At 44.8% G+C, this 17125-nt stretch overlaps 3 protein-coding genes and 1 long non-coding RNA gene across 5 annotated transcripts; 2 read left to right on the top strand and 2 right to left on the bottom strand.

Moving 5' to 3' along the window:
* The first annotated feature begins 806 nt into the window (after positions 1-806).
* On the top strand, positions 807-5129 carry mrnip (MRN complex interacting protein). Its single transcript, XM_084939406.1, has 6 exons — positions 807-982; positions 2873-2932; positions 3286-3392; positions 3478-3654; positions 4564-4618; positions 4731-5129. The coding sequence occupies exons 1-6, from the start codon at positions 923-925 to the stop codon at positions 5010-5012; spliced, it is 741 nt and encodes a 246-aa protein (XP_084795532.1). The 5' UTR covers positions 807-922; the 3' UTR covers positions 5013-5129.
* On the bottom strand, positions 5056-7769 carry sqstm1 (sequestosome 1). Its single transcript, XM_084939344.1, has 8 exons — positions 7397-7769; positions 6997-7092; positions 6589-6917; positions 6368-6512; positions 6050-6118; positions 5776-5912; positions 5457-5646; positions 5056-5372 (listed from the first exon to the last, which is right to left on the bottom strand). Exons 1-8 carry the CDS (start codon positions 7557-7559, stop codon positions 5215-5217), a joined length of 1287 nt encoding a protein of 428 aa, XP_084795470.1. The 5' UTR covers positions 7560-7769; the 3' UTR covers positions 5056-5214.
* LOC146391960 (uncharacterized) lies at positions 7444-11245 on the top strand. The gene is made up of 2 exons (XR_014801298.1): positions 7444-7535; positions 10553-11245. It is a non-coding gene; the product is annotated as an uncharacterized LOC146391960 (long non-coding RNA).
* rnf4 (ring finger protein 4) lies at positions 8379-16392 on the bottom strand. Of its 2 annotated transcripts, none has more exons than XM_084939444.1 (8): positions 16120-16392; positions 13051-13143; positions 12800-12941; positions 11785-11873; positions 11616-11628; positions 11413-11524; positions 11279-11330; positions 8379-8748 (listed from the first exon to the last, which is right to left on the bottom strand). In XM_084939444.1, the coding sequence occupies exons 2-8, from the start codon at positions 13060-13062 to the stop codon at positions 8599-8601; spliced, it is 570 nt and encodes a 189-aa protein (XP_084795570.1). In that variant the 5' UTR covers positions 13063-13143; positions 16120-16392; the 3' UTR covers positions 8379-8598. The 2 variants fall into 2 exon arrangements, with proteins under 2 accessions (XP_084795570.1, XP_084795560.1); XM_084939434.1 differs by having other exon boundaries at positions 13051-13134.
* Between the last annotated feature and the right edge of the window lie 733 nt (positions 16393-17125).

The raw sequence follows: 17125 nt of genomic DNA, 5'->3' as shown, positions 1-17125 counted from the left end.
TTTCTCACTCACTATGTATTAATAGACCTCTTTGCATTGAATCATATCTGTTATTAACCTCTGTCTCTCTTCCACAGCATGTCTTTTATCCTGTCTTCCTTCTCTCACCCCAACCGGTCGCAGCAGATGGCCGCCCCTCCCTGAGCCTGGTTCTGCCGGAGGTTTCTTCCTGTTAAAAGGGAGTTTTTCCTTCCCACTGTCGCCAAAGTGCTTGCTCATAGGGGGTCATATGATTGTTGGGTTTTTCTCTGTATCTATGAAGCGCCTTGAGGCGACTTTTGTTGTGATTTGGCGCTATATAAATAAAATTGAATTGAAATTGAATTGAATTGGTTTGGTGTTCTTGTTCCAATTCCCTTAATTAGTCATTTCGTGTTCTGTAGGCCTCTACAGAGGCTGAGCCTGTCGGTGGTTTCTTCCTCTTAAAAAGACGTTTTTTCGCATGATCAGTATTAATGTAGGGTCTTACAGTATAAAGGACTTTGAGGTGACTGCTGTTGTGATTTGATGCTGTATAAATTAAACTGAGCTGAATTTAAAGGGTCCACTATAAAACCTGTGTATATTATTGAGATTTTTCCTAGACACTACATTAAGTCCTCAAACTAAGAAGGCTGCTTTTGGGGACGGCATCGTCATGTGTCCCAGTTGAATGAATGTTTTCAAATGTGAGGCGCAGACGACATTAGCAAGCAGCATATTCTGCTAATACTAATTAGAAGACCACGTACGCCTGACATGTGACTGGGAGCTGAGCCCCTCGAGTCGCCCCCGAAACACGTCATCCTCCGGCCTGCAGGGGGCGCGCTTACTGTGGCCGCTACTGCTGTCACGCAAGCTGTGACGTGCGACCCGGGTTGAAACAGACCCGCGAAAACTGAACAGTTCGGACGGACACCGGAAGCAACGGGACCGTGGGGCCATGGGTCAGGAGTTTCACGTCGTCAGGTGTTTCCGCTGTCAGAGCTTCCAGGTGCAACAGGTGAGAGCGGACAGCGTGAGGCTAACAAGCTAACAGGGTTAGCATGCAGGTGCTTTTCTCAGGCTGGAGAACTCTGGGTAATCAGCGTATTTATTAGTAACGGAGCCGTTCTCAGACGGCTCACACTGACGTCACAGTGAACGCGCGCTGTTTGTAACATGAAGTCATCATCAGTGATTGTGGACAAAACATTAGGCACCCGTATCCACGCTCACCTGTGTGACGCCAGAAAATCAAAGTCACCTGAGGTGCTCCTGTGGCGCTGACACGTGACGATATCCCAGCAGTTTTTTCAATTTATTTTTTTATTGTCAAACAAAATAACAATTAAAGCTCTTAATTTACATGTCAACAAAAAGTTACATACAGGTATAAGTGGTTAAGGACAAAGCAGTCGTCAAACAAAGAACATTTAAAGAACATTATAGGCCAGAAATACCATAAAGCAGCATACAAGTACAGTTGGCGGAAACGGGCTTCCATAGGTAAGGTGACCTGTCATATAAAAGTAAAAAACAAAAGTACGCACATACAATCTAGCTACATCAATTAAAAAGCTGCATCAAAAATTCAAGTAAGGTGTGAGCTTTATTTAGGTTACACTTGTCTAATGAAGCCTTCCACAGCAGGATTTCATATTTAAAGCCAGCAAAAATCGGAGTAATTTCCAAGAAGCGACATTTGTGAATGAAAAAATTTGCGACTGTAAATAAGTTGTTAATCCCAAGTTCTATTTTTTTTATTTTTTGTTTGTCGGCCAAATAATAATAATTACTTGAAAGGTTAGAGAAGGGCAGTCAATATTTTTAGAGGTTAACCAGTACTGAAAACCATCCCAAAAAGATCTGGAACTTTCACATGAATAAAAAAGATGCTCTGTAGTCTCAATATCAGTATTGCAGAAAGTGCGTGTTTGTATCTATATTGAATTTCTTCTGAAGATAGTCATTGGACGGATATATGGCATTTAAAATTTTTAAATGATTTTCTTTTGCTTTCGGTGGAATTGGAAAGATAGTCAAAAACTTTGAATTATAATCTCTAAATATTTTTTTTAGTTGAGAAGGGAAAAGTTGTTTGGTGAGAATTGTCCTTAAAATTTATTATTGCGTGTCTTTCCTTTAAATTGGCGATCATCGATTATTAAGGACACAAATTATAGAGGAAGAATAGGTTAAACTGGCCAGCCATCTAAATCATTGCAGGGGGAATGGCTTTCACAACTGTAATGAATTTACTTTGAGTACATGATATGGCACATTTATCTATGAATTTGTTATATGTTAACATCCATTGAACCATCAATTGCTTCAAAATCAATCGCATTCAAACCTCCTTCTTCAAATGACTTCACTACATCATTCTTCCTAATATAATGTTGCTTGTTTCTCCAAATGTAATTGAAATTAATTTGATTTATATTATTGATTAGGACCCGGCCCAAGTAGACCACGAAGGCCGGGTCCTCCGAAGGATGCAGTCTACGTTTTGGGACAAAGCTAGTGAGTGAATACTGTGAAAACCATTAGCGGGTGAATCAACACAGAGTGTTGTCACTTGCACAAAGCACGTGAAGATTACACTATGAAATAAGTTATCTAGAAGTTGAATTAAATTGGGGACGCAGATAAGCTACACAAAAACACCACTGTGTGTTAGAACAGGAACAGGAAGTGATACTCTACCCCAGAGAGAGCGAACACCAAGTGACAGCGCCACCCTTACAGTGTAAACACTCCAACACTTTACATAGGCACAAAGGCTAGGGCACTGATATTAACAGCTGATCGTTTATCAGTAATGCTACAGATCACAATGACAATCACGGATAACAATCAGAAGATCAATAAGAGGTCCATTTATTTCTGTGCCCTATGTTTTGTCTGACAGGTGAAGAAGGCGAGAAAGTGGAGCTGTAAACTGTGTGGAGAGAAACAGTCATTGCTGAAGGTCAGAATCTATCAGTCGCTTTATCAATAACAATATCATCAATTCATGCTTTTATTTTTTAGTTCTAAACCTTATATTGATCTGTAATCATTAACAAACAGAAAGAAAACACCTGTTGACTCTGTTCACGCGTACCCTACTGCTTTGAATAACCTTTATTGCTGTACTTTCTGTTCTCTGGCTAGTCTTCGTGGGTGTCACGCAGGATGGTTCATGGGTATCATTAATGTATAAACTGTGTTTCTTATCAATCAGAGGTCACATAAACAGCTCAGTGTGAGGACGTCATTGCATTCACCAGCCTGCTCTTAGTTTATCCTCTGACTGATCGATCTTGTCTGATTGATCGGTAGGAGTTTGGGCGGGGCAATGCGGCAGACTGCAGACGTCACGTTCAGAAACTAAACGCCATGAGAGGAGCCATGATGGAGGAGCAAGAGCGCCGTTCTTGGTCACTATGGTAACCAGGTTTCAGTTCCACTGTGTGTTGTAGCCCCGCCCTCTTTTAACACCACCAGGTGTTCACAGGTCTTTCCTGTTTACAGGGAGCAGGAGCAGCAGGAGGAGCAGCGGGAGGACGAGGAGCAGACAGACGAACCGGTGAGCCGCTGGAGCAAATACTTGGACACACCTGAGGAGGTGGAGCAAGACGATGAGGCAGAGCCTGAGGAGAAGGATTTAGGAAATCGAAGGCAGCTCCATAGCATCAAGATGACTGACAGGTGAATGTTGACAGGTGTTGTTGGAGGCATCCTCATCATCACAGGCATGAATGTTAGGGTAAGGAACTGTTGAATTAATTTAGGATCGTCTCTGATCCTCCAGCTCAACTTAGTTACTGAAAGATTTAAGTCAAGTCAGCTTTGTTTGTACAACATGTTTAAAAGTTTTGGCCAGAACAGAGTGACGATAAAAGAAGAACTACAGGAACACCTGTACAAGCATCAGCTGGATAGTCATCTGGTAGATCTTCGGAGGATCCAGGTTTCAAGCCTCGCCATGATCCTGTCATTCAGGTCCTCTCACAGCTATCCTTCTTCCATCCCACTTGGGGCTTGGTACCCAATCTCAGCCTGTTGTCCTGGCTCAACCTTACCGTAGCACGTGTGTTGTACCCTAACGTGTGAATGTTGGAACACTGAGCTTCTAGTTGTTTCAATTCAATAAGATTCAAGGAAACCGTCTCCGCTGGGGTTACCGCATTCATCTTTAACTGTGGGGTGGCTGTAGCTCAGGAGGTAGAGCAGGTCGCCTACTGATCGGAAGGTTGGTGGTTTGATCCTTGGCTCCTCCAGTCTGCATGCCAAGTATCCTTGGGCAAGATACTAACCCCAAGTTGCTCTCCGATGCATCCATCGGAGCGTGAATGTGTGAATGTTGTTAGAAAAGAGGCTTGTTGAAGCATGGGGTCGATGTGGAACTTGCTAAGGAGCATTAAACCATCAGTGGAGGTTTGCGTACATATTTGAGCCTGTGTGGATCAGAGAAAATCCCACATAAATTCAGACTTGTTTTTAAAGACATTTGGAGGAACAGCAGTTCATTACTCATTCATGATGAGTGGCTCACAAAGAGTTCTTAGAGTTCAGCATCACTAATCACACTGAAATCATCGCTTTGACCTGTGACAGGAAGAGGAAGCGAGCCGAGGAAGCAGGACCAGAGGATGTCCACACATCTGAACAGGTAAACAGAGCTGCTCACCTTCAGCGCGCAGACCCATGACCTTCAGACTGTGAGAAGAGCAGAATGCCTCCTCGTCATGTACTTGACCTTTAACCTTTGCTCTTCTCTGCAGCTAAACTGTATGAAACTCCAAACACCTTCAACCATAAACACCTGTAGCCCCACCCTCTTCACCACCAGGTGGGCTAATTTCCTCAGCCCTGACTCAAAGGTGCAGGAGGGGGAGAAGCCTGCAGTTGGTGAGTGGAGTCAGTCTTTAAGTGGTGTCGCTGCTCCCTCCTGCTCTGGAATAATCAGCAGGCCCCGCCCTCTTCTTCCTGTTACCTCCATGTTCGACAGCGGCGAGGACTTTAACTTTGACGACGACTTCCTTGTTAAACGTCTCCCGGAGTGATTGTGCATTTGTTTGTTTCTAAAGAGGAGACTCTGACAGACTGTGCTTTTCTTCATGCTTTTATTGCTCACACAGAAACGTTTATATGATGATCAATAAAGAGAACAGAAACATTGATTAATGGACAGTATTGATTATCATTCAGACAACAGAGCAGAAATAATCAGATGCATGTTGTGACATCGTGATGATATCATCAGTGCTAGTGTGGGCGGGGCTGCTTGGCATACTGGATGGCATCCAGCGCAGCGCCGATGTCAAAGTTCTTGGCCTGAAGGAGGCGGGTGAGCCAGCCGCCTTCGTCAGTGAAGCCCATCGAGAGCATCGAGGCGAGAGACTCGACCAGGCGGGGGTCAGCCTCTGAGGGCAAAAGGTCAGAGGTCAGCAGGGTTTAGAGGTCAGTACTAACAGAACTAAAGTCACCGAGTGTGGACGCCAGCTTACCTTGAGGCAGGTGTGGGTACAGTGCCGCCTCCCTCAGCCCGCTGGGGCCCGCCTGCCCCTCAGACAGGGGCCCCTGCTCCTGGTTGTCGGGCTGCAGGGACTGCAGTTCACCTGTGGAGGGGTCGACCTCTTTGGAGCTCAGGTGGGTCCACTCCTCATCAGAGTCCTTGCTCACCTGAGGGTCACCACGCTAAAAGGTCACAGGAGATGTTAAAAGGGAGTTCTTCCTCCCTGCTGTCCCGTCAGGATCAGCTGATTGTTCTTTCTTCTGATATTTACATCATGAAGCACTTTGAGGTTTTATAAAAATAAAAGTTACCTTTGCTCCTAGACTGGCCCCGCCCTCACTGCTCGTATGCTCCATCTCCTCATTGCCCTCACCCCCCCCACTCTGAGTAGGTGGGGTCACCTTGGTCCGTTGGCCCTCGTGCTCCACGTCGATGTCCACATCGATACCTGTGTAAAACGCACGCACCACTTCCTGTTTTAGAGCCAACTAGAGATGTTCACTCATCTCACATGCACAAACACAGTGACGTCATAGTCTTTACCTTACAGCATCAAACAACTGTTTAAATAAGACTGACACTCACCTAGTGGGCTCAACATGGCTGCCACGCCCTCGCCAATGTTCTTCAGGAAGTCCACGTTGGTCTGAGAGCCTGCAGGGAGAAATGAAAGATGTTTTAAAATCACACAGATGTCACACATAACATTATTTTAGTGCTGTGACAGGATGTTTAAAGGGCCACACAAACGCGGCTCTGATGTCGTGACCATTCAGTCCGCACACGGTCTTTTTATTTTGAAATGTTGCTGCATTTTCCCTCTTGTACATCGCTTCCTGACCTTATCTGCTCTGATCTGACTTATTGATCAAGTATCACTTTAACCAAGATGGCAGAACTCACCAGAGGGGGTGTCGGCATCAGCAGCAGGTTTGGAAGGGCTAGACTCGTTCTGGTCCGGGTCGTTGTCCTGGTTCTGAGCCTGGTTCTGGTTCAGGTTCCACATGCAGTGTCTCATCCTCTTCATCCACTTCCCCCGAGGAAACCACTGAAAAACACAGCCTCACAGTCATGTTTTGAAGGGCCTGAACAGGACACCTGCAGACCTGCACAGGTAGACTCACCTGCAGTGGGTGCCAAATGGGCAGTAGAGCGTGCTCAGTGTGCTTCCCCTTAGCCTGGCAGGAGGAGCAGAGGTCGTAGTTCGGACACACGGAACACTTGAAGCGGGTCCCGATCACAGGGCCATCGCAGCCATCACAGGTAACGTTGGGGTGCATGGTGTAGGGTGGGGCCACATGAGGAGGAGGCGGACCCATGTGTGGCCCATGGGGCGGGGCATGAGGACCTCCAGCATGGGGAGGTGGAGGACCTCCAGCAGGGGGAGGGGGAGGCCCAAAGGCAAAGGGAGGGAAGGCATGGAGAGGGAAGTCCCGTCTGTGCTCCTTTTTCTCTGTAAGAATGAAGCTTTATTAGCACAGCTGGAGGACGGATACAGCGAGCAATAACATTTATACAAACCGCAAACATACCTCGGATGAAGAGGCGGAAGGTGGAGTCCTTCATGCACCCCAGACCCATCATGAGCTCATCATCAGAGGAGAAGGCCACCAGGTCCCCATCTTCATCTGCAACACCATCATCATCATTAGTCACACACTGGTGAACTACAAAGGCTGCAGGAGACTTTCTAATTCCAGACTAACTTTGAGGGTGTTTGTCCGTTTACATGACTATAAATAAAGATTAATTCAACAGCTGATTACGGTTTCATGTGTTTACAGGGAAACGGGTGAGTCTGGTCAGGTGAGTGTGCGCCTGCGCACTAACTCAGTTACGTCCCCACTCTCACAGTCACAACTTAAAACAATCAATAAGAATCCAGGAAGCGATCAGAGTGTAATTCCCTCATCTGAACCCCCGCGCGCTCACCTCGGTAAAACAGGTTGAAGTTGTTCAGGTTTCCAAACACGTCCGCAGTTTTCCTGCTCAGGTACTCGAAGCTGCAGGACACGTCCTGATCCACCGCGAACCTGCGGATCTCCTTCACCGCCTCGTCCTTCCCCAGCAGGTAGGCCTTAACAGTCACCGACATCCTGCCGCTGACACCGGGTACACCTGTGTCTCTGTCCGCTGATCGTCAACCGGAGGCCGGGTTTATGTCTATGTCCGCTGAGAGGTGTCCAGGTCCGGGAGTTGGCGAGTTTGTGACGCACTTTGAAATCTCTCGCTCTGCTTTATGTTTACTTCCGCGACAAACGTGGGAAACGACGTCTGTGACGTCAGGGAAGTAAACACAGATTCGGCCTTCTATTGGCTTTTTCTCAGAGTCCCGCCCACAGGACCAATGGCAGCTGAGGAATGACTCAGCGGCTTTCCAATGAGGTACTTTCCCTGAGTCATGTGACCTGTTTAAAGTTCATAATAAAATATCGCAAAGTCATCGTTACAAGACGGTTTCAACACCTGATCACAGAGCAGGCTTTCGATATGAAATTGATCATCAAAATCAGGCGGACTGATCAGAGCTCACAGCTGACGGGGTTTGGATTAATAAATCAATCATTCTGGCTCTGCTGCTTACTCTCCAATCAAAACCAAAGATATGCTCATGGTCACGTGACTGAACTGTTTTTCTGTCAGCCTAGGCCAATCAGCAGCAACTCTTCAGTCAGCTGCCTCTGAGTCACTGCAGACAGGAGACAGTGACGCAGAGTCACAAGACTAAGATCCACTACCCATATTTCATCAGTGCAAGCACCCCCCCCCCAAACACACACACCACACAGAGTCAGACTAAAACAGTGCTGTGTGTGTGTGAGTACGAGTACTTCCTGTACTCTGATTACAGAAAGTACATTGTGCAGTATTATTCTCCACATTGCTGCCATAACTTTGTAGATCCATCAGCTGATCAATGAGTGAAACAAATCAAAATTTATTTCAGCTTTAACAAACAAATCAATACACATGAATCATTAATCCATAAGGTTTACCAGCTATGACTGAACACTTTAATGTCCAAACAGAGGCGCGCACAAAAAAAAAAAAAATACAATTCAGCAGCAAATAACATCAACATCATGGCCTGTGGTCGAATGGCAGCAGGACTCAGCTGTGGTCTCAGAGTGATGTCAGATGTACAGGGGGTGGTACTGGCGGTGAGTGAGTCTCTTCCTGCAGGTGGGACAGGTGTGTGATGATGTCAGAAAGTCTCTCAAACACTGACTGCAGAACACGTGACCACAACGGGTGGACACGACCAATCGGCCGCTCCCAACGATCTGCGAAAAGAAAAAAAAAAAAAAAAAAAAGCAAACAAAGAAATTAAAAAAAACAACAACAGCCAATCAGAGCAATGCACTCAAACGTCACTGTAATACTTTCAAAGTAAAACACAAAACCAGACTGAAACTTTCAAAATAAGAGTCAGCATATGTATGTTTATTGATTAGGTTCATTGATCAGTGGCCATGTGAATGTAGTAAAGCCTGTATTTCATTACCCACAATGCCTCAGGAAGCACACATCTCATCAAGCATTGTGTTGGACTATTTTTAGGCACACTCGAGTCACCAACACCAATTTGTTCTGAGCACGCTCACACTGAAGGAAACGTCCCCTGCATTAAATCAGCAGCGAGCTGAGGGCTGTAAAGTCGATCTTGAAGGTTACTCAGAGCTCACACTAGCTGTGTCCCAATTCTTAGGGTTCGTGGTCTACGTGAGCTGGGTCCTCCGAAGACAGAGAAGGCCAGAAGTGAGAGGCTGTGAAATGGGACTGTCTAGCCTTCAGATTTGTGTCACCAGCCATCTCGATGGGCATGAATAAACTCAGCCGTCTGCTCCTTGCTATCTAAAATATAACAGGACACTGGAGTAAATTCTTGATCATCTCGACCATCTTCTGTATGGACAGCAAAGGAAGAATTTCATTGCACAGAGAAAAGCTATTTCTTCTGCACACATGACAATAAACACTTTGAATCTTGAATCTCGCACTTTGTTTAATCAGTTTTCTGTTTGATGTTTATTCAGCTGTGTGAAAACCCGAGGAACCCTCCCGATGGATTAATAAAGTTTTATCTAATCTAATAACTTTAATCTCAGCCAAACCAATTTACTCATGAACAAATAAAACACTGAAAAAAGGCAAACAATAACAGTTATACACATATATACACACATCTATCTATCTATCTCATGTTTAACCTGAGTAGCCAAAGACGGCGGCAGGTCTGATAACGATGTGCCGGGTGTCCACTGTTCTCTAGTGAGCCTCGACCTCCCAGCTAGCTGTCGAGCTGGTGGGTAACAGACATCTCCAAAAACGTCGCACTTTTGCAAATATGCGATATCTTGATAAAGCAGATATTTGAACTTTACACAGCTACTTTCTCGCCTGGAAATATGTTAAAAGTTTATTTTGTGACCCAGAAAGATTAATAAGAGTAATATTAAAACTAAGTAGCGGCCGCCATTGTTGGCAACTGGAATTGGCTGGGCCGCGCTATGAATTCTGGGATACGGTGGACCACGAAGGACACACCCGACCCATCCTTCAAAATCTGGGAAAATGAAGGACGCATTTGGAGGAGCCTTCAATTTGGGACAGCCTACCTCACGTCGTTCAAATGCCACCTCAGGAGGATACGGCCTAGGTTTTGGGACACAGCTAGTGAATGCTGCTCGGTTTGCAGTCCTGAATATCACGGCACAAGCAGGATTCACTGCACTGTTAATGTTAGCTATGTTATATTGCTGCCTCTGTTCGGTGGTGTCGAGCCAAACTGACTTTAACGTGTGTTTGAACGAGCTGACGGTTCACTCGTTAAGCTGAAAGAAAGATGCTTTAATCACAGCAGTCACACATGTGTCCACTGGACCATCTGGGAACTCTTCTTGTTCAGCACTCGTAATAACACAAACACTAAATCCTCCTTCTCTGTGCTGTTGTGTAGCAGTGTGTACACCTGAGACTGTCACCTGTCTGTCTGTCCTGCACTCTCTCTCTGTTTCTTTCTCTCTGATTGTGGAATAAAAGTATGAACATGTGTTTATAAGTTACACTTGTGTTTGAATCCTGCAGCTTATCACACATTTGATTTCCATGTGTGACGACTGCAAGTGTCCAGAGTGAGGACAGACTGAGGGACCCACTGCTGCACATCATCTGTGAGGCTTTGCACCCCTGATGATCCACCAGGACAAACTCAGCAGTGTGTGAGGAAGAGGAGGAGGAAGAGCCAGCAGCAGCTGACAGATGGAGAGAATAGACAGACTGTTCCCTGTTTGTGAAGGACTGCTAGGAAAGTTTAACATAACTGTCTGTCCTGAATCAGTCTTATTAGGTAATGTTCAAATAATGTGATCATCCAGTGTTTTCAGTGTGGGAGAAGGTACTCAGGGCCTTCAAGTTACACACTATGAAAGGCAGCAACAAGTTTAATGTTCAGAAACCTAAAGTCTGTATCAGCAGCAGAATGGAGCTAAAAATAAATGTTTGTTTCAGTTCTATGAAGCTTTGAGTATTTTGGATCAGTAGCTGCTGTGTTTGTTGCATCATATTGCTGTAATTGTTTATATGCTTTATATATTCTGAGGTGAGTTGATCTATAGTGTTACATCATATTCTATAAGGATGTTATGTGTTTGTTTACTTTCTGAGCACGCTCACCCTGAAGGAAGCGTCCTCGGAGCTCACACTGAGCATGTGCAGCAGGATAAAGAAAGAACCTCGCTGCTGGCACTCTGTGTCAATAAAGTTCATTTTTCTGCTTTATTCATGCTGAACACACACACACGTGTGACTGACCTCTGAGTATCCGTCCAGACACACAGGACAGCTGATTGTCCCTGGAGTTGACCTGAAACACAAAAACATTTGAGTGAGGTCACTGACAGGGTCAGTGTATCACCTGCAGAAGTGTGTAGGGGTTGGTGTATCACCTGGAGGTGTTTGTCGGTGGCAGGAGGGTGGCACTGAGGACGGGGGGTGTGTCTTCATCTTCATCACTGCTAACAAGATAACTCTGTACAGGTGGTCTCCAGTTCTGAGGACCTGAGTGAAAACAGTCACACAGGCATTAGACCGCTTCCTTAGTGAGAGCTCAGGCCTCAATCTAGTCTTTGGAACACAAAGTCTGACTTACCCTCATCCACCAGCTGAAGTTGTGGATACAGCAGGAAAAACAAAAAAACAAACACAGAAGAAGAATTAGACATTAGCACACTTCCTGTGTGTGTGTGTGTGTGTGTGTGTGTGTGTGTGTGTGTGTGTGTGTGTGTGTGTGTGTGTGTGTGTGAGAGAGAGAGAGTCACCAGCACAGAGTCATTGTTGGTAGTCAGGTCGACCACAGCAGCTTCTGCTCCACTCTCACAGGTGAGATCCACGACCACCTCCTCCTCACCTGAACACACACAACCACAAACTCAGATTCGTGTAGATGCTCTGCCCACACTTACACAGAGGGGAGGAGCCTGTGTTAGCCTGACGTGCGGCACCGTCTCCATTCAGACCAACGACGTCACAGCGTGGCGATGAAATGGATTCACTGTATGCCTGCATCAGTCAGATAATTAAAAAAAAAAAAAAAAAAAGGAGGCGAGCAGTCCAAGCGAAGCAGATGAGAAATGAAACGAGTGTCGAGATTCAACTATTCATCATTCTCAACGTTACCCGACATCAGTGACGTAACGCGGCTCCATCTTTACGATCAAAGTGTTTCATCTCCAAGTCTGGTGATTTTATCGATAACCAATAATCAGGTAAACAGATCGAGATAAACGGGCATGAACACTGTCAAACATCTGGATTCTCACAGCTGGTGGTTCTTTATACCCAAAGTGGCTCCATTTGGCGGTGCCCAGCACGAACGACTTTAAGGAGCAGAGAGGTCCCCCACAGAGCTGTGACTGTCCCGTTTTTGGTCACCTGTGTGTCAGACGTGTGGTCGCGAGTTTCAGGTGTTAAAGTCAAGTGTTAATCACACCTCTGATGAATTTCTAACTGTCAGGTGGATTTTGTTTCCTCTGGGCTGCAGGTGTGTCAGTGATCAGGAGACACCAGGAAACCCACTGACTGTATTTTCAGGTGTGGGAGGTCACCTTCAGCAGACAGCTCAGGTATGTTTATTTCTCTTAGCAGTGAGGACCTGCTACTTACATCACATGTTTTTCTCTTCAGTTTTACTTTGAAAAGAAGCAGCTCTCTGATTGGCCGAGAGGTTGAGAGTGTGTCTAGATGAGTCAGGTCTGGTCTGAAAACACTTGTAGATGCAGGCCTATCAATGACTGTTCGATCAGTCGGAAACTGAGTGTACTGATCGGGACTGACCGTCCATCACATCAATGGTCTCTGTTGGGGGGGTGGGATCACTGTCGGCGTTCGCCGTCCTACTGGTACTCGCAGCTCTCCCGCTCTTGGCGTTGTGTCTAGAAACCGGAGGACTTTGTGTGCTCCGCCTCTTCCTCTGAACCTGAAAACAGAACAGCAGGAGGTGGAGCTTAACACACTTGACCAGGTAAACACCAGCTGACAGTGTGACAGCTGAACAGGTTAAACCACAGAAGAAGAAGATGACTTACAGAGCTGCTCATCTCTGACTTAATGATTCACCTTCACGGCACAGGTGAGGATGGAGACCAGAGAAACAGCTCAGGTACCTGCACCTGTAACAGCTGGAGTGTTATCGATTGTCGGTTTTAGACATGAATCAGTCTGCTTTGATCCACCTGTGACGATACCCTCCAGCCAATCAGTAACAACCCTCGGTAATTCTTTTAATGAATCCATGCTGTGAGATTTAAAAAAAATAAAACTAAATATAAACATGGAAGAACAGAGTCCCACCCACAGGTTTCATACACACCTCAGCCAGGTGTGTATGAATCCATCTGATCCTTGTTCATAGGGGAACAGGTATCTTGCTTCCTTTAGCATAAGAGACGCTGGAGCATCCTTTATGAAAGGGGAGGGGAAAAAAACATCTGACCACGCATGAAAACAAGCATGACCAAAGTGGATCATGTAAATGTTCCTTCTGACTGCATTTTCCATTTCATCCATACCCCGCTGATAGATTTATAGTTTTGAACAGCAGCGGTTAAACTCACAGCTGAGCATCACACTGCTGGAATAAAAACTACTTCCTGTTGAGGTACCGTTGCACAAACAACGCTGTATGAGCTAAAATTATGATCTATAGCAGGGGTAGGCAACTCCAGGCCTCGAGTGCCGGTGTCCTGCAGGTTTTAGATGTCCTTGATCAAACACAGTTGATTCAAATGGCTAAATGACCTCCTCAACATGTCTTGAAGTTCTCCAGGGGTCTGGTAATGAACTAATCATTTGATTCAGGTGTGTTGACCCAGGGTGAGATCTAAAACCTGCAGGACACCGGCACTCGAGGCCTGGAGTTGCCTACCTCTGATCTATATGAACAAAGTGTGCTCAAGGTTCTGTATGATCAGTGTTCATTAGTGATGTCCTTTGTTGTGGTACTGTAGGGTAGTGATGGCCAAATGAAGCTTTCTGAAGCATTGAAGCTTGTATTGAAAAACGGTTCATTACTCGAAGCTTTTCAACACAGTCCTCTCTGGTGACATCTGGTGGCCAAAACTATGAGGAGCAGCTTGAATCCACAAAATAAAACCAACTGCTTCATTATGACTGCCCACTCTGCAGAGTGGAATTCTGTCTGATATTGGGCCGCCGTGTGTTGCTTTGAACATGTATTCTTTGGTGGTTAAAAAAATGTGGTTTATTTGTTTAATAAATAATTTTGACCAGTAAACTCTCTTTGTTTAAACATGCACCATGGTTTGGTCTTTCTTTGCTTGTGACTTCTTGATGTTGGTAAATACAATAATTGAAAAATACCACATTACATATAACATACATATAATAATGTACAACACATTATGGAGTAGGCTTCTGCTGTGAGGTCCTGCCTCCATGCACTTATGCAATTAACCGCTAGACGGGTATATTTATAAATAATATTATATTAGGGTAATTTTCCAAGACATATTTTTGACCTGGGGGTAGAATTGATTGTGAACTGGAAAGGGGAAATTCTTATGAACTTGCAAATTAAAAACATGATGCATTTAAAGTAGTCCTTTTTCATTTTTATTTAAGAAGAGAATTTGTTCTAGTGTGCGATGGCCGAACCTGTTCCTTTTCGTGGAGATAATTTCTCCTGCCTTAAGGAAAATCCCTTCACATGGCACAGAGGAGGCTGGAGTGCAGAGAAACTGGTAGAGATGCAGTTATACAGTCTACCTGGGCCCCACAAACTATCAGATAAAGAGAATAAATAAATTCAATTGCTGCACATTTGGCAGACTAACATTTTCAGATTAATTAAACAATAAAATATATATTTTTATAACATTACATGTAAAGCGTCAAGTGGAAGTTTTTCTAAAGTTATTTAATGATATTTATATTATGGAAGCAGATTTTTGACATTTTACCTTTTTCCCGTTTTCAGATAAAATAAACACAGCACAAAACAAAAGCAAACAGCCAGAACACAAAGCTGGAAAACCCACCCGATTGACAAAAATCAACTCAAAATTCTCCCACACAACAGAACCTCCTCTATTCCTCGCTGGCTCCAAATCTCTCAGTGGAACGATCAGTGGTTCGCTATCTGTCACCATCAAAACACTCCACAAATCCCGCGAATTATTCATTTCCTTATAAACCATTGACTCAGACACCGAAGCAGTTAGGTTCTAAATGAAGCTTCGGACGTCACTGATCACGTGACTCTGGCCAAACGAATCAAGCTTCGACACAGTGCTTCTGAAGTAGTGTGTTGATTTTTTTGACACACGCACCAGAGCTTCAGCTTCAAGCGGGCCATCACTACTGTAGGGTTTGTGTTTACTTCAGGTCAGCTGGGATCAGTGGTGATGGAGGAAATTTAATGCAGTCGCAGAATTCCTCCTCAAAAGGTGCTGCGACAGCCGCATCTGGATATTATATGCAATGGGACAGATTTACTCTGTGAGGTAGCAGAAGCAGCTGAATTAGTGACTCCCAAGGAGGGAGCGTGAAGGCTGCTAACCAAAATAACCCAGCGCAAACTCAGGTTTTACTCATTTTTTTTTTCTCTAAAAACAGCGATGGAATTTAGATAAAAGAGATCTGGATGAAAGAAAATCAATCTGTAGTCCATGTTCTGCAGTCTCACGCTGTTAAAAGAAACTAGTGAGGCCGTTCCTTTCCTCAGCGTACGTCTCCTACCCACCTTTCCTTTACCTCAATGATCCTTCCACCGTGGGCAAGTAAAAGAGGTTAGGAAAAGGAAACAGGAGGGACCTTTGAAACTCGCACCTTTTCTCCGTACCAGAAGCTGCTTCGTCTCTGTTCAGAAAGTCAAGAGTTCCTAATCTGAGCCTGATACATAAAACCAGGACCAGCTAAACTCGTGGAGCTGCAGGGGGATCACACTAAGGTCACCAGGAGCCGAAAGAAACGCTTCTGGTGACCCAGTGACCCTGCTGTCACTGATGATGATGATGGAGTTTTACCTTTACAAGAATTAGAAACACGGCCTGGCTCTTCAAGATTTAAACAGTAGATTCAGACACACCGATACTTTAAACGTGACATGTGTGCAGTTGAGCTTAAACTTTACTTACTGTTAGCAATAAACTGTTAGCTTCCGCTGTCACCGTCACTGCTCCTCTTAGCAGTTCACTTTTAGCCGTTAGCACCTCTCTCTTCGTCACTGTGGTTCCTACCGTTAGCGTGAAGCTCGCGTGTGTGTCAGCGACAGATTTCCGGCCTCAAACATTTTAGTAGAGTAAAAAAATAATTAAGTCAAATAAACGTAATGCAGAGGCTAACGTTAGCTACTGTCCGTTTCACAGCCGCTTCTTTTGTACCGGAAGTGTTCATAAACGCCGGCTCATTGGCGCCCCCTGCTGCCTCACCGCGTGCATCGCAGCGTCCACTGATTGAAGGGAAGACCTTTTTGTATATCTTTATGGTTTTGTTTATTTTATTTTATGTACTCAGACTGAGCTACCTGACATGTACTTCAAAGTACTCCAGTAAAAGTACAGTTACTGTGTGGTTACTGCAGGGGGAAAAGGCTATAAAAACACAGGACATTCAAATGAAACTGTTTAAATAACTCGGAGTCAGTCGCCGAAATCAAACTATATTCACGTCAAAGTTATATTGGATTGGATTAGTAACACCTGAAAGGAGAACCTGACTTGGGACATTGAACTTGTTTTATTTTAAACATGACTGTATTTATTTTGTTTGTAGTTACTGATGGGGATACTAAAACTCATGGAACCTTTCCACTGTGTCAAGCCTGACCCGCTCAGTCTACCTGAACCATTGAAACTCAGATGTAGGAAAATCCAGACCCTTCACAAAGAGCCTGGAGATGAACCTTCACATTTCAGATGATTCATGTCTCCAAACAGGAAGTGATGATCAGCTCACATCATCACCACATGCCCGCTCCACCTTTGTGGCCTCTTTGGATTCAGTGCAGAAATTACCTCATTTCACCACTTTTAATGTCATCTGATAAAACAGGTGACAAAAAAAGGAGCATTTGTGGAGTTTGTTGCTCTGTGGACTCAGTAACTCTGTGATGGAAACAGCGTCCATGAGACGGATCATAAT

Source organism: Perissodus microlepis, chromosome 2, assembly GCF_051167445.1.
Source record: "Perissodus microlepis isolate ML-2025 ecotype Zambia chromosome 2, ASM5116744v1, whole genome shotgun sequence".
NCBI classification, from domain to species: domain Eukaryota; kingdom Metazoa; phylum Chordata; class Actinopteri; order Cichliformes; family Cichlidae; genus Perissodus; species Perissodus microlepis.
The sequence above is the reverse complement of the archived record's forward strand: the minus strand, read 5'-3'. Positions and strand labels throughout refer to the sequence as shown.